At 45.7% G+C, this 15,613-nt stretch overlaps 2 protein-coding genes across 2 annotated transcripts in view; both read left to right on the top strand.

Moving 5' to 3' along the window:
• The window catches only part of LOC131684713 (ATP-binding cassette sub-family G member 1-like), an 89,642-nt gene extending 79,022 nt beyond the window's left edge, over positions 1-10,620 (top strand). The window contains exons 8-9 of the mRNA XM_058967823.1: positions 6,367-9,669; positions 10,166-10,620. Of these exons, the coding sequence (XP_058823806.1) occupies positions 6,367-6,867 (501 nt within the window). The 3' untranslated portion in view covers positions 6,868-9,669; positions 10,166-10,620. The remainder of the gene's footprint in view (positions 1-6,366; positions 9,670-10,165) is intronic.
• LOC131684715 (ATP-binding cassette subfamily G member 4-like) lies at positions 5,175-6,360 on the top strand. Its single transcript, XM_058967824.1, has one exon. The coding sequence runs from the start codon at positions 5,572-5,574 to the stop codon at positions 5,995-5,997; it is 426 nt and encodes a 141-aa protein (XP_058823807.1). The 5' UTR covers positions 5,175-5,571; the 3' UTR covers positions 5,998-6,360.
• Positions 10,621-15,613: the final 4,993 nt, after the last annotated feature.

Below are 15,613 nucleotides of genomic sequence, written 5' to 3'. Positions count from 1 at the left end.
GGAAGCGTCAATGTAGATCGTTGTTTCGTCAGCTTTAGGAATTTTACCCGGGCAACCATAAGGGAAACGTCAGCTCGTAGCGACATGGATTGGTTGGTGTTGGTGTTCGTGCTCATCATGTACCTAGGTCGGTCCCGTGTCCTGTGGAGGCGAATTTCTGGGAGGTCTGTGCCGGTGCATTCTAGGAATATATGTTGAGCCGTTTAGAAGAGGACACAAGTGCTACCGGAAGACTTTTCAAGAAATCCCCTGAGATTCCACTAAAAATCTTCCGGTAGCACTGTTGTCCTCTTCCAAACGGCTTTGACATAGGCTGCTCCGGCGGGAGTGTTCGGTAGCAGGTCAAAAGCTAACTAAATCGTTCCGTGGTACAGGGGAGGAAGGTTCCTCATAAGTCCGTCCAAGTTGTGGCTGATTATTTCAATACCGTAAAAGGATTTGCTGTTGATGAGCGCACTACCGACGTTAAGTTCTCTTGTGCCAAGTCGGATACTGGGTACTAATAAGGCGCTTCCTGATTTCACAGTCTCGTTTGACTGTCCGGAAGTGCGATACGTAGGTGAGACGGCGGCCCATCGTGATACCGAGGATTTTTGGTTCTCGGCGGAAAGGGATGGTTGTGTCGCTAAATCGGAACGGTCTGTTAGTGGCTAGGTAATGGGAGTTGCAACAGTGAAATACTAAGCATTTGGCTGCGGCTATGTTGAACCCCGCTGCCTAAGCCCATCTTCCGACGGCGTTTATTGCGGTTTGGAACTTTATCCTCAACTGGAGCGGTCGATGCTGCCAGCACGATGTCGTCGACATATACGAAAATGTAAATTCCCCCGGCAAGGATGCAAAGCGGGAGTTCATGCTGACGAGGAATAATGTGACGGCAAAGACGGATCCCTGTGGAAAACCTTTTTGTTCCACGTACGTTCCGGACTGCAAACTACCGACTCCCACTCGTAAGACACGATTATTGATGTAGTCCTTGATGTAGTTCCCAAGGTTTCCAGTGACTCCCCCGCCTAGCTAGTTGCCGGAGAACTTCCTCGCAGTAGACTGTGTTATAGGCCTTGGCGATGTCCAATATAGCTATGTGTGCATGCAGATCGTCCACCAGGGCCTGCTGGACGATTTCTCCAAAGGCTCAAAGGTCAAGATGCGAGTTTTCTTCGAGGTAAGTCATAAGCCATTTGTTGACCATCCGCTCCATAGTCTTGCCTACGTGGCCGAAAGTCTTTCGCCGTACGGAGACTGTCACTCTTCTTTGTTATGAGAATAACAAGGGCCGTTTTCCTACATGATGGAATGGGTTGACCATTCCAAATGCGGATCAAACGCTTCTACAGCATTCTGCTAGCCTTTGGTAGAGCGTGCTATAGCATAGCGAGTCAAATCTATCCCGAAGCGTGCTCTGTTGAAGTCTTGTCCGAAGTCAGCTAAAAAAGATATCGGTGTTCTTCGAAGTCCTCTGCAGGGTGCTAAGAAGGTTTAAAGAAGGGCTTCGTCTGATGATAGCGAGTTTGTCGAGTTCTTTGGCAATTTCTCGTGGTTCGACTGTTGTGGTTCCGTTGACTACGAGGGAGAAACCGACTTGTTTCCTATTTGCACTGAGTGCGTCCACTCTCCTCCAAAGCTCGGCGGTGGAAACATCGGGAGATATCCCTTAGAGAAACACGTTTCAGCTCTTGATCTTCGAAGCTTCAATGGTCTTCCTGACCAGGTTTTGTGAACTACGCAAGTCTATAGCCCTTTGTTCTTTCATGGGGCAGCTAACGGTGGTCTTTTTAGTTATCCGGAGTGCTTTGCGACGGTCTTCTAGGGCTTGACTAACCTCCGGATTCCACCGGTGGGGGCTCGAGGTGGGGATTTACCCCTTGTGCGAAGAATGCAATGCTCGGCGGCATGACCTTTTTTCCGTAATAGCAAGATGCCCAATGAGGCAATACAATAACAGAACAATTGTGTTGATTGAGGTAGAGCAACAGATGCTTCTTCTGGTTGATGGTTTTGTTTCTGCAAAAGCCTAGCGGCAGGACAGGATTCCCGCCTTGAAGCAGGCAAATTCTGTAGCTGTGCTTGGTAGCAGGTTGGAGGCTAGTCGGACGGCTCCATGATACAGTGGACCGGGAACCTGGACCAGTTCAGCTAGGTTGCAACAGGTCAATTTGATTACATAGTATATCCGGCTGTGGATTAAGGTACGGCTTATGTTGATTGCGGTTTGTCTATTGTTTTTCTGGTGGCGCGAATAGATCGTTCGGACTAGCCGCTTTCGGCTCTTGCAATCCCACTTTACTTACCGAAAGTGTGGGACGAAAGTCGCTTTCCTGTCAAATGTGATATAAACTTTCGACTCCTTTCGAAAAGGTATCTAAACCCGCGTTGAGCAAGACAGGCTTGGTATTGGTGGGACAAAAGGATCCACAGCAGTGACTGATCGCAAACTTAGAGCGACTATGTTGAAGTCGGTGACCTATCGTCCGACTGCGTTTACGACGGGTTGTAGTGAGATCCAGGTACAGGTGATCACGTAGACGAATACGTGGACTCCATAAAGTAGTGAAGCGAATGTTGAGTTCTTCCCGACTAAAAATAGCGTTACTGAGAGCACTGATTCTTATGGGACTTCGTTGGTCTCTCAAAATTCGTCGGAGAGTTCGCCACCGATGTACACCTGGAATCACCGGTTTATTGGGTAGTTTTGGATGAAGGCTCCGAGATTTCTTTGGATGCCCAATCAGCGCAGCTCTCTCTGTATCCCTTCGCGCTAGAATGTGCTGTAGGCTTTCGCTAAGTCTAAGATGGTGATGTCGGTATGTATATTTTACGGCCCTCGCTTCCTCAACCAGTTCGCCAAGGGATCCCAGGTGTATTCCGGTCTCGACTCCTTTCGTGAAAACAAATTCGAGCTTATCAAAAAATTTACCTTCTTCCAGCCACGTAATCGGCCGTCGGTTGACCATTCGCTGGGGATCGTGTTCCCCCAGAACCTGTTGAAGGCATCGAGGAGAGCCCTTTTCTCGCCGAGTGGTAGGTGCCTTAGCATTGGTTACCCTACCCTGTCGGAGCCGGCCGATTTTCCGTGGGCTGACCTAAGGGCGACGGCGAGTTCCATCCCGGAGAAGGGTTTGTTATATTCCGCTGTAGAGTTTGATAAAAATGTAAGTAGTTACGACTAGGAGGCGTATTTTGTGCCTGACGAGGGTCTCGTTCGCGGATAGCGATTGGAAATGACTGCCGATCCTTTTTGCGATTTCCCGCGAGTCAGTAATTACTTACATCATTGATTGCCAGTGAGAAACCGTTTTGTCGCCGTTCACCGCTGAGAGCGGTAACCCGTCTCAATAGCTCAGCCGTTGAGGAGTCTGGGTATATGCCGTCGTGGAAGTTGGACCAGTCGATTTCTTAGGCTTCTTGAATGGTTTGCCGAACATCCTGCTAGGCGGCCATTTTTTCCCTTTGTTAAAATCAAAACAACTCTAGGCATGAGCATGGGCGCCAGAAAAGTGGCCTATCATAGGTTGACTACTGTCAACGCCTGTACATCACTTTAAGAATACCATCCCCTGGGTTTGCTTAGCTAAATTACGGAGTCTGCTAAACTCGGCCGTTCTTTCATCATGCAGGGGATGGTTTAGAGGAGTTTTTTGTAGGAGACGAAGTGCTTTCACGCGTGTCCTGATGGTGGAGGCGACGTCTGGTTTCCACCAGTGTATGGCACAACTGGGCACGACTCCACTAGTTTGTGGAATGCCTAGCTCTGCAGCTTCAATGACTATTTAGGATAACTTTTCCTGGGGTAGGTGCCGTCCTGTCAATGTTGGATTGGAGAGCTACGTCAAATGCATCCCAGTCAGCAGTCTCGTACACCCATCGGCAACGGCGGGTGGTTTTGGATGGGGGCATGTTGAAATAGGCATCGCTTGCTTCGATGTCTCATTCAGCTCATTCTCGTTGCCGCGGTGGCTGCACTTGTTCGACCCCGCCCACCACACGCGTTTAGATTCCGTTAAAATGGAAGGAGCTGGAATCTGTTTGATGAGGTCGATCAGTTGGTCTCGGATATCTGTGACTCATTGTGGTGACGAAGGACCGGATGGAGGTGGACAGTCTCTTGGCGACGGCAACCAATTTGGTATTGAAGAGGATGTGCTCGACTGGAGATCCACTTTGATACCCAATCCGATGGTTTGATGATTTTTGATTCCTCTGGCAGTTTCCCACTCGTACCGGTATCCGAAACAGGATGCAGAGCGGATCAAGATGAGAAATTATACTTTCGAGGTACCCGAAGTTGTGTCTCAGGCCGTTGATGTTCCACGGAACGGCGAGGATGGATAGGTTCCGGGGTCCGTGAGACCCGGATCAGTTGGTAGGCTTGTTGATGAAACGGACAGATCCGTCGATGGTGTGACGCAGATGGTTGCCGAGGCTGGTCGGGCTGTCTGAAATGGGTGGAGCACTATTCTGCTCTGTGGGAGATTTTGGTGTGGTGACTTAGCTGGGAGGAAGAGGGGCCCCCTCGTACTAGCAGTCGCCGGAGATTCCTCTGTTAAAATCAGTACCTCCACAGCCAGGGCCGGTGCCGGGTAGAAGGCTTTTTCTCTGGCCGGACAGCTATCTATTTCGGATATAAGTATTTGTCTTCTTTGCGGTGGTTGTTCGATTAGACAGACGGACTGCCCTTCCACAACCATGTGGGTCTGGCAGGCGATCTTTTTTCGGTGCGTTATAGTCATAGCGGTTCTGGATGTTGTATTCGAGATGTTGTATCGTCTTCTTGGCACCGGTAGGATCTCGATTTTTTTTTTCTGTAAGGAGGTTAGGGACGTTCAACTGTTCTCGGAGTGTGGATTGGAGACCTGAGCTTACCCAGGGGTAGCCGGGCCCCTGGCACCAGCAGCCACCCATTGCTCGTCGGTCGAGTCCAATACATCCGCGGACAGGTCCGGTGCAAGGGAAAAGCCCTTTTCCCTAACACTCCTGCGCTTATTATTCTCGGTTACGGGGTGTTATTCGTTGGTTGTTCGGTGAGCTAATGCTGGAGCTAATACTGGAGTATCGTTTGTTGAGCGCTGTTGTTCTGCCGAGTCCCTTGGATTAGGTTTTCCTTTTTCTGGTTTGTGCTGATGTGCTGTTAGGCGTTGATGATCCCTGTTGACTTTGTAGCCGGGCTATCGTCCGCTGTGGCTTTCAGATGGATGCCGTCCAGGAGAATCCAGTTCGCCGATAGGGGGCACGGTTGTTGGTACTGTTCGGGTGGGCTAACGCACCCGTGTGTTAAATCTTCGGTCAACCTGTCGCGTCTTGTGCTGCTGGGATTGAGGGAAGAGTACTTCAATAAGTAGTCTTGTTCGGGTGGACTAGCGGGCATCATTACTATGAATTGACAATAGCGTTCCCACAACATGCTGTCAAATGAACTAGTATAAAACATATTCGAATTTGTTTCCAACAACTACCTGTTCCAATCCCACTAACAAAACGTTGTTTACTTCCCAACAGGTAGTGTTCACAAGCCTGTACGTCATCGCAGTTTACTACCTCACATCCCAACCGTCGGAACCGAAGCGAGTCGGCATGTTTGTGGCTATCTGCGTTCTAACATCACTAGTAGCGCAGAGTCTCGGGCTACTGATCAGTGCCGGAATGAGTGTGGAAACGGGCGTTTTCATCGGTCCGGTATCTACCATCCCGATCATACTGTTTTCCGGTTACTTCGTACACTTTGACGTCATACCTCGGTATCTGCAGTGGCTAACCTATGTTAGCTACGTACGTTACGGCTTCGAGGGTTCCATGATTGCCGTGTATGGAATGAATCGGGGCATGTTGGACTGTAGCGAAGAGTACTGCCACTACCAGGACCCGAAGAAGTTCCTAGAAGATATGGCAATGGACAAAGCCGAATACTGGATCGATGCTACTGCTCTGTTTGGACTCTTTGTCGGCTTGCGGTTCCTGGGATATTTTGTACTACGCTGGAAAATGGCTGAAGCGCGTTGAAGGGGTCAAGCGTAACTACATACTTTGGTGTCGGTGTCCTTTTGTTCTAAAATGATTATGAGATAACAGTATTCTGTGAATAATGTGTAGTGTTTCAATTAGTTCTTCTTCGTGTTCGAAAGTATGCACAAGTCTGGTTCTTATTCAAATAGAAGAAAAAACGCAAAAGAAAATACCAGTCGCGAGTGGTACACAAATGGATGTGCATTACCCTATCTATAGATTCGAGTATTTTTTCTACGTTTAAAAGCAATTTTACATATTTACAAACATTTTTTTAGCAAATATTGAGAGTTCAACATTTTCCTCCGATAAGTTAAAAACTTGGCATCTAACTAATCATTCAAACCTCCCTTTCCACTTCCACAGGTAGTTTTCACCAGTGTGTACGTCATCGTGGTCTACTACCTAACATCCCAGCCGATGGAACCGAAGCGGGTCGGCATGTTCGTACTGATCTGCATTCTAACGTCGCTGGTGGCGCAAAGTCTCGGACTGCTGATCGGTGCCGGAATGAGCGTGGAAACGGGCGTCTTTCTCGGTCCGGTGTCCACCATTCCCATAATTCTATTTTCCGGCTTCTTCGTCAACTTCGACGTCATTCCCAGCTATCTACAGTGGCTGACGTACGTCAGTTACGTGCGGTACGGTTTCGAGGGTGCGATGGTCACCGTGTACGGCCTGAAGCGGGCAAAGCTGGACTGCAACGAGATCTACTGTCACTATCGCAATCCGGAAAAGTTTCTGGAGGAAATGTCGATGGACAAAGCCGAGTATTGGATCGATGCAACGGCCCTGTTTGGGTTCTTCATCGGCCTTCGGATCGTGGCCTACTTCGTGCTGCGATGGAAACTTCATTCGATCCGCTAAGTTCGGCAGTAAACTGACAGGCAAATAACCGTGACAAGGACGCCATTTTGCGCTAGAACTATGGTGCGCCGAATGTAGCTTATATACATCCAAAAGCCCATCACTCATTAGCCACTTTTAACGAAAACATAATTTAGGTAGGTTGCAAAGTAGGAATGATCATTCTACGGTGAAAATACTAAAATTTTATAATTATGATGCTTTGAAACAGACAAAGAATTTTTTTACTTCGAGCAAGGGAAGATCGATTTGTGTGCAGGAACGCGAACGGAACGGAACTGTTTTTTCGGATCAAAGTTTGTGTATACTAATAGAAGCCATGAAATTGGGTAGAAACCAAAAGCCAGTCATTTTTGTTGACTCAGTATTTGTCGGTATTTAGTGTCCGGTGTTTGAAACACTCAACTCCACCCAGCATATCCCCCTGTTAGGTAATTAGACTGGAGAAAGGATCATTTCTACTGCGACGACACAACTTAACACTCAAACAGACACGTTTCTCAAAACATTCTATCTAAGACACTATAACGTAATAGCGAACAAGCATTAAATCAAACCACAAACCCACATATTCCCACTTTGAAACCACGTTTAGCGAGAATATTCATCCTTATATAGGCTTTAGGAGAAAAAAAAAACCAAACAGAATCCCAGCTGATATACTAGTATGTAACATGCTACTCGAACAGATGGCGGAGAGAACATATACAACAAGAACATCAACCAACGCAAAACTATGAAATCAAAAAGCAACTTTCATTTTTCGCTGTCGGCACATTTCAAACTCTCAAAAAAAACGGTGTAGGTACATATTTTCGAAAGCGATAGATCAAGTAGACTGGCAACTCTGTCGAAAGTTTGATGGAGACACGGAATGTAATAACGTCCTCTTCCGGATAATTGTGGTACTATGTGGATACTTGTGTGTGTTAACTTCTAAGTAAATGTTTTGATATGCGCCTTCACACGACTTTTACAATTCTAGACAAACATATAATTGGGGCGTTTAAGCCAACTGTCAAAATTTACCATGAATGGAAATTCCGCACAAACCGTTACTCGCCCATCATAGATGTTGGTAGTAAACAAAAGAGAAAAGTTGTCTCGTTCATTAACTACTGTGAATTGTGTTTGGCTAGTAACGGTTTGTCCGGAATTTCCCTTCAAAGATAATTTCGACAGTTGGCTTTTACGCCGTAGTCAGGTGTTTGTCGAGAATTGGATTTGCAACTTTGTGGGGCAGCGTCACAGCCAACTCCCTGGCAAAAATATGGCGACGCACAGTGGCGGGTCTTCAAACAAAAGTCGGACAAAACCTCAAATGTTATTTAATTTGGCTGAAAATCACAATTTAAGCAAATTTTGAGATACTGAGCTCATTTTTGATGTCAAAAGTCGTAAAATATTAAATGCATTTTTTCATACAGTGTCATTGAACCTTTCTTATAACTATGATCCCGTTTTCATGACAGATTTTCCGTTACTGTTCACCAATGTCAGCAATATCATAAAAAATGAAGAACACTACTTTAAATCCATTGTATAACGTGTTGGTTTACTGTAGATTGTCTAACTATTTTACACAAAAAACCATGCGCCTCCATATCAGCAACAAAGATTCAAAATCTCCTTAAACCTTTTTGCGCACCTAGGCGCAGAACGAGACCATGATATTCGAAAAGTAGAGGTTATTTAACATAGAATGTATACTATGTGACCGTTCCGAAATGATTCCGAAATTTGTACAGAATACATTAGTGAAAAAAGTATTTTTGTTCTGACCACCTCAAACCTATTTAAGCTAAAAAGTCATAGTTCCAAGCAAATTTACCAAATGTATTTCATTCACTAACCAAGTTCATTCGTTCCTCTACACAATGAAACTAGTAGTGCTAAAATCGGACCAAAATCAAAAGAGCAACATGCATTTGGAGTGAACAGAGCAATGGTGGTTTCGGAAATGAAAATCATTAAAAAGTCCGGACTTTGCAACGTTTAAACCCATGTTAAAAATCGTGTTCTTATCCAATGATCATAAAATTTTGAATATACATCATTCAATACATGAGAAATTTAGGAAAAATATAAAACATTAATATTTCAAAAATAAATTTTTGAGGTTTTGGCCAGCCTCCAGCCATTGTGCGACGTGCAGGATTTGACAGTAGTAAACATATGATGGGCCTACCTAGATCCCTCTAAACAAGGTCTTAGCATATGCTAAAATTGTTAGTGGTAGTGAACAGAGACAGCCTATAAAACGTGGTATAGATAACGTAGACGCTACCAAGCGTCAAAGAAACTATCACACATACGAGCACAGCGGGAGTTTTCGTTTTGACGCATGCATAGACACAAGGACCTTTCTATATAAGGACATAGGGTGGAGCCAAGAACTCAGGCAACCCAATCACAACAAAAATTTGACAGCTACCTGCATGCAAGGGGCTCTACAAATAGGATAGTTACAGTTTCAACAAGACGGAGAAGAGTCATGCCCACGAACAAAAATTCGACATTCTCCCACAGTTCTGCTAGTTTGTAATTACGTCAAATTAATCCTGGTCATTTTATTACTAGAGCGTCCGATGACGGAAGTCAAAAACCAATGACGTTTATCATTTCATAGTAAAAAGGAAGAGTTGCCAGTCTTCTTGACAAGATAGCTTCTATATAATCCACGGATGCACCAGCTTTATTGAAAAAAAACAACCAAATATCGAGTTGAAGCAGTGCAACAGACGAAACGAAAAACTGATATATTTGTGTGATAGGTGGTTCAATTAAATTACGGGCGTTAAGGTTCAAGTTACCATTTTTAAGCATGTGTTAGAATTGAACGCTTGGTAGTGTGCGTAGGAAAATTTGTGTTCAGCTTTGCCACCGGATTATCCATATAAACCTTTTTAAAAACTCTAAAAGAAGAATATCAGTCGATTTATTAGATCATCACGATTCAATTCATGCAAAATACCTGTTGGAAAAACCATCGGCTTAGCTGGATGGTGCTTTTGAAAAAGTGGCTGTGGTTTTTTCATTGCGCAGTTGTGTTGCGTACCCCCGCTCGGTGTGGTAGTGTGACAAAAAATCACAGCCACTTTTTCAAAAGCACCATCCAGCTAAGCCGATGGTTTTTCCAGCAAGTATTTTGCATGAATTGAATCCTGATGATCTAATAAATCGACTGATATTCTTCTTTTAGAGTTTTGAAAAGGTTTAAATGGATAATCTGGTGGCAAAGCTGAACACAATTTTTCTTACGCATACTACCAAGCCTTGAGGTAACTTGAGCCTTAAGTTATTTCTAAGTACCAAACTGTATCAGTATATATACCGGTCTACAGTTTAAGCGTTTACGGATACAATTGAGAAGAAAATTATATTTTCAAATGAAAAAGGGGTAATTTTTAGCAAGACGGCTAAGTTAGTTGTTTATTTTGGTCTCTTCTGAAGTGCATTCAGTATGTATTTATTAAACGTTGCCAACTCTTGATTGAAGGCAAAGGTCATACACGAAAAAAGGGAAGGGTGTTCACGAAGCTAATTATTTACAGTGCTGTATACTCGAATGACAGAAAATCGATCGAATTGATATTCCACATAGACGAGCACAGTTTATTTCGTGAAGGCTAGGAGAAGTGCGCTGTCACACGAGCGAGTAAGCTGATAAATAAGATTTTTTGGTAATTTTTAGCTGCGAATTAGTGTGATACGAAACTTGATTTCATCAATTTTTAATAATAATATAACAAAGCAGTTTGTTTTATTTGCTCGAAAGAAATTTTCTCCTTCCTCATTTGGGTGCAGTGCTGAACGGTTGAAATTATTATCTTTATTCATTCATCTTATTATTGCCTACATGAAATAAAACTTAAACCTATATCCTGCATCTATTCTCAATCCGTCTGATGAAGCGGATTCCAAATTCTCCAAATTCTTACATTTCCTCAACAGTCGTAAAGGTGCGAATCATGGGCCATATTCTCACAGTCACGTCGCCTAGTGACTAGAAGAAAATTTCCTTCTAGTCACTAGGTGACGTGACTGTGAGAATAGGGCCCTATTACTGTTGTCGGTTCGTGGTAACCAAAGCTTGTCCGTAGAACCTGGGGTTCGAGAAGAGAACCATTATGCTCTCGGTGATACTCGAATGTTTGGCAACGACAGAAGTTTCGAGCAGTCGACTTCGCCGTTCAACCGTTTGTCAACAAATCCCGCTTGTTGAATTCTCCGCCGGTGTTCTAGAACAACCATGTTCGGCAATTTACAGCGATTAGAGTAGGGTGGAGGACTATGAGGATAGCGCCACGTTTGATTTCGCAGGGCCAACCCAATAAATTTACGCTGCGCACTTTCAATCCATAAAATTGAATTCATCTGAAAAGAAATCCAAACTTCTGAGGCACTTTCTAGAATCGGCCGAACGAACGAGCAGTAGAGACACTGCGAACTGACATACAAGTGAAGTTTTCAACTTGTTGAAGAAATAAAACTGTCGCTTTGAAATGACAACAACAAGTAGCAACTTGCCACTAGCCGGCGCTCCGATCGGCCAGCAATCGCTATACGGGACTTGTGTGCAAACTTGGATACAATGGTGACTCACGTATGCGAACCTGTATGCGATGGTGATTTTCAACGTATTTTCATTCAAATGTTTACACAGGTTTTTCGGGAAAGTTTGTTTCAGCTTATATTTCTGTTCCCTGTGGTAGAGAGTTTTCAGGCAGTACGGGTCAGTGAAGTCCTTCGCTATTTGCGAGATGAACCCCAATTGCCGGTTTGCTTTTGCGATTACAGCTGTACTGTGAGGCTAAATGTATGTTTATGATCGAGTAACACCCCCAGATCACTGAACCTATCAGTTCTTTGCAGAACCACACCATCGAAAATGTTGTCGTCAAAATTTAGTGGTTGTCTGAGACGGTTACAGGACATTACCATACAATTTGGAATGCTTCCGGTAAGCTTATTCCGTTCACACCAATCAACAAACAGATCTAATATTGATTGGAGGCGAACGCAATCATCGATGTTACGCACAATAAAACAGCTTTAGATATCGTCCTCGTACGCAAGGTCTGCACCCTGGTGCAAGTAAAAGCATTACATCATTAAAGTATGACACGTACAATAATAGGCCGAGACTACTGCCCTGCGGTACTCCAGATGAGTTTGTGAAACACGACGAAGTTCTCGACTCGAGCTTGACACAAAGAGACCCACCAATCAAACACGATTTCAGCCATTGAACAAAGCGCTCCGATGCACCTAGCTTGGATAACTTAGCTAAAGGAATGTCATGATTGTTCGAATCAAACGCTGCTTTTAGACCGGTGAAAACACCGTCAACCTGTGTCCCGCGTTCCAATTGTTCAAAACAGGTAGTAGTTAAATCGAGAAGATTCGTTGTACCCATGTTGGTCGCTGGAAATGTAGCTTTTGATACTCTCGAGAATAACGCCACTCACAATAATCTACAAGATTATCAATGCCGTAGATCTGAAGTTCGTAACATTCCGCCTGTCTCCTTTTTTATGAACAGGAACCATAAACGACAGCTTCCAAATTGCAGGAAATTTCTGCAGAGCGGTATTTTTTGAACTCCGGTCGCAGTGGCACACACTGTAGCTACTTCCAAAAAGCTACAACGAATTGATAGATGCGTTGAGACCCGTATCGATCAAAATCAGCTCCCGACTTATTCGCGAACTACTCGGTCTAGTCCACGACAATGGACCTAACCTACTCCGACGGAGAGTTTCCCAGCGAGAGAAGTTCTCCCGAAACCGATCCAACCAGCCAGGTGCCGAGGTCAGTTCGGCGATTCTGCGGTGGAGTTCAGTGTCCGGTTCGCGACTGGTGGTGTCTCGTCGTAGTCTATTCAGTCTAGTCCTCGGAGGTGAATCTAGCTTACACCGACGAAGAGTGAAAGAAGTTCTCCCGATGCCGATTCTTCTTTGGTTTCCGCTATATTTTCATTGGGTCCACCGGATGCCGTAGTCGATTCGCTGATTCCAAGTAGAGCGTGACGAACGGTTCACTGGCGACCCGACGACCCATACCCGGTGCTCTGCCGCAGTCTACTCGACTAATCCCCGGCGGTGGATCCAGCATGCTCCGACGGAGAGCTTCCGCTGCAAATGGGTCATGATCTGCGTCACCACTCTGCCGACCGCGTTTAAAGTGTTTACGTCGCTTGTCATTCTGTAGACGATAATATTTGGATTGATGTTCGGTTCTCCCTTTTCAAGCATCTCCTGCGCATCGCTTCGAAACTCGGACATTCGAAGACTACATGCTCCGGTGTCTCCTCAACATTTTCACACTCCGGGCCCAATGGTAACGTTGCGTGCCCGAACCGATGAAGATACTCCCTGAACCAAAGCTGTTGCATCTTGCCTTCTCCTTATTGTCATCTCGCAATCGAATCGATTCTTACCATCTTTCTCACGTTTCAGGTCTTGTTCCGATTGTAGCACTTGATATCCCCCGCCAGGGTGATGCAGATGGGGATCATCCCGACGATAACGCATAGTACCGCCAACGATATTGTTCTGTACGCGCTCGTGACTCGTACGGCCATCAACCGAGACATCCTGTTCAGCTTTTCGCGCTTCCACTTGGTTTTCAGCACCCCGAGCGGGTAACCCATGTCGCAACATCGATGACGAAACAATAGTTAGCAGACGTCTCGTACTGTTTCTCGGACCGCCAACGTTTGGCACGATTCTCGTTATTGCGTTCGTAGCCTGCGCCGATGTTCGCAGGCGTAATCAACGTAGTTGTTAAAGATCAACCGGTCGACGGTTATCGCTCTCAATTACTTCAGTGCCCTACAACGCATCCGTTGAACCACTTTGCAGTTGTTGACCAACAACACCTCCGTCTTGTGGTATCCGAGCTATCTGCAGTTTGACCCCGTTCATCCAGTGCTCGATCGCGTCTATTGTCTCCGTCACAGACACTTCCACTTCTTAAAGTGTCTCACTCATCTCCGTTAGTAACACCCACGATTTTCACCGAGAATCGAGCCTGAGGAACGCCCGATGTGACTGGCATTGATTTCTGCCCTTCACTCGTCTCGTACAGCAGCACTCTACTCTGGAAGTAGCTCTTCAGGATCTGGTATAGATAGTTGGGAACCCTCATTCTTTGCAGCACTGCAGCGATGGATTCCCAGAAGAAATGTTAAATGCATTCTTCACATCTATCGTGACCACAGCGCAGTATCGATCTCATCTTCGCTTTTGTTTGGATGCCTTCTCCACACTCTCGAGCACTGTCCGAATTGTATCTACTGTCGATGCTCCTTTGCGGAATACGAACTGCATCTTGGACAGTCCGCGTTCACCCTCCATGCATATCGTCAGCCTGTTAAGAATGATTCTTTCCAGGAGTTTTCCGAGTGTATCCAGCAGACATATGAGCCTGTACGAGGCCGCATCGCTCGATAGCTTCCCCGGCCTTGGCAGCAACACCAGCTTCTGTACCTTCGACATTTCGGGGAAGCTGTCTTAATTTAAACACTTCTGCAGCACCATCCTGGACATGTTCGGATATGCTAGGATCGTAGCTTTCAGTACCATTTTTGGTATTCCATCTGAACCGCGGCCTTTCTTTGATTTCAGGCATATCGACGCTTCTGCGAGCTCATCGTTAGTCACCTTCCCATCGTCCTTGTTTGCTCCTTCTTCTTCGCCGTGCGGTGTTGGTAGCCAGACAGTTGGATCGTGCTTCGTGAAAAGACACTCAACGATTATCTTCAGCTTTCCCGGCCACATTTCAGCTGGCGTCGGGCGTCTACTCCTCGACACAGCTCCTTTGGACAATCAGACTTGCTAAGCTTGTTTTCCACTTTTAAAGCGACCCTAATTTCCTTGCTGCCTTGCACTTCTCGCTATCTGGCTCCTATACTGCTCCCTGCGCCCACCTTCTGGCTCTTAGACAAACAGCGCGTAGCGTACTGAGCATTTCGTTCCACCAATAAACTGTACGCCATCTATTGCGTGGTTTCAGCTATCGCGACATTGTAGCGTTACAATCCTTCTTGTTATATCAGCCGCATCCAGATTCCCTCCCGTCTTTCCGAAATGTGCTAACAGGACCTTCATTGCACAATCGTACTTCCCTGTAGCTTCCTGCGGGATATACTCTCTAGTGTTGGTTACTCTACTGCCCCACTCCACGGTCCAGGAGTTGAAGTCACCACCAATGACTGCCGGCTTTCGACCGATCAACTGCTAGTTTAACTGCTACAGCATTAGGCTGAACTGCCTTGGTCTGAGCGTTCTACCACTTCTTGAATGGGTAATCTGTTCATAACTTGTATCGTAGCCGTTCCGTATCTATCCGCCACCCAGTTACCGTTATCATGGGGGACTTGATATAGCTCTCCAATCAAAGCGACGTCACACATTATTTCTGTCGTAGACTGCCACAACAGTTGCTGTGCGATATCATAGTGGTGCAGATCTGGGTTTTCATTGGCCTGCGGTCGCCTTCTTGTAGGCAGGGCATTTAAAGCCACCGGACTGATAATTGCTAACTCGTTTTCCTTCGTGCTGTCATCTAGGTCATTGTACTCAGTCACCGTCTACGGGCTTAAGGCCTTAACTTCTGCCTCTTCACCCAGTGATGTGGTAATAATCTTCTGCTTAGTCGACCTGTTAATCGTGGGATCCTCCTTCAACTCGAAGAGCGTCTCACCTTTTTAGGTACGCCTGATTCTTACCAGGTCTTCCCC

This window comes from Topomyia yanbarensis, chromosome 2, assembly GCF_030247195.1.
Source record: "Topomyia yanbarensis strain Yona2022 chromosome 2, ASM3024719v1, whole genome shotgun sequence".
In the NCBI taxonomy this organism is placed as follows: domain Eukaryota; kingdom Metazoa; phylum Arthropoda; class Insecta; order Diptera; family Culicidae; genus Topomyia; species Topomyia yanbarensis.
This window is presented reverse-complemented; position numbering and strand designations above follow the sequence as displayed.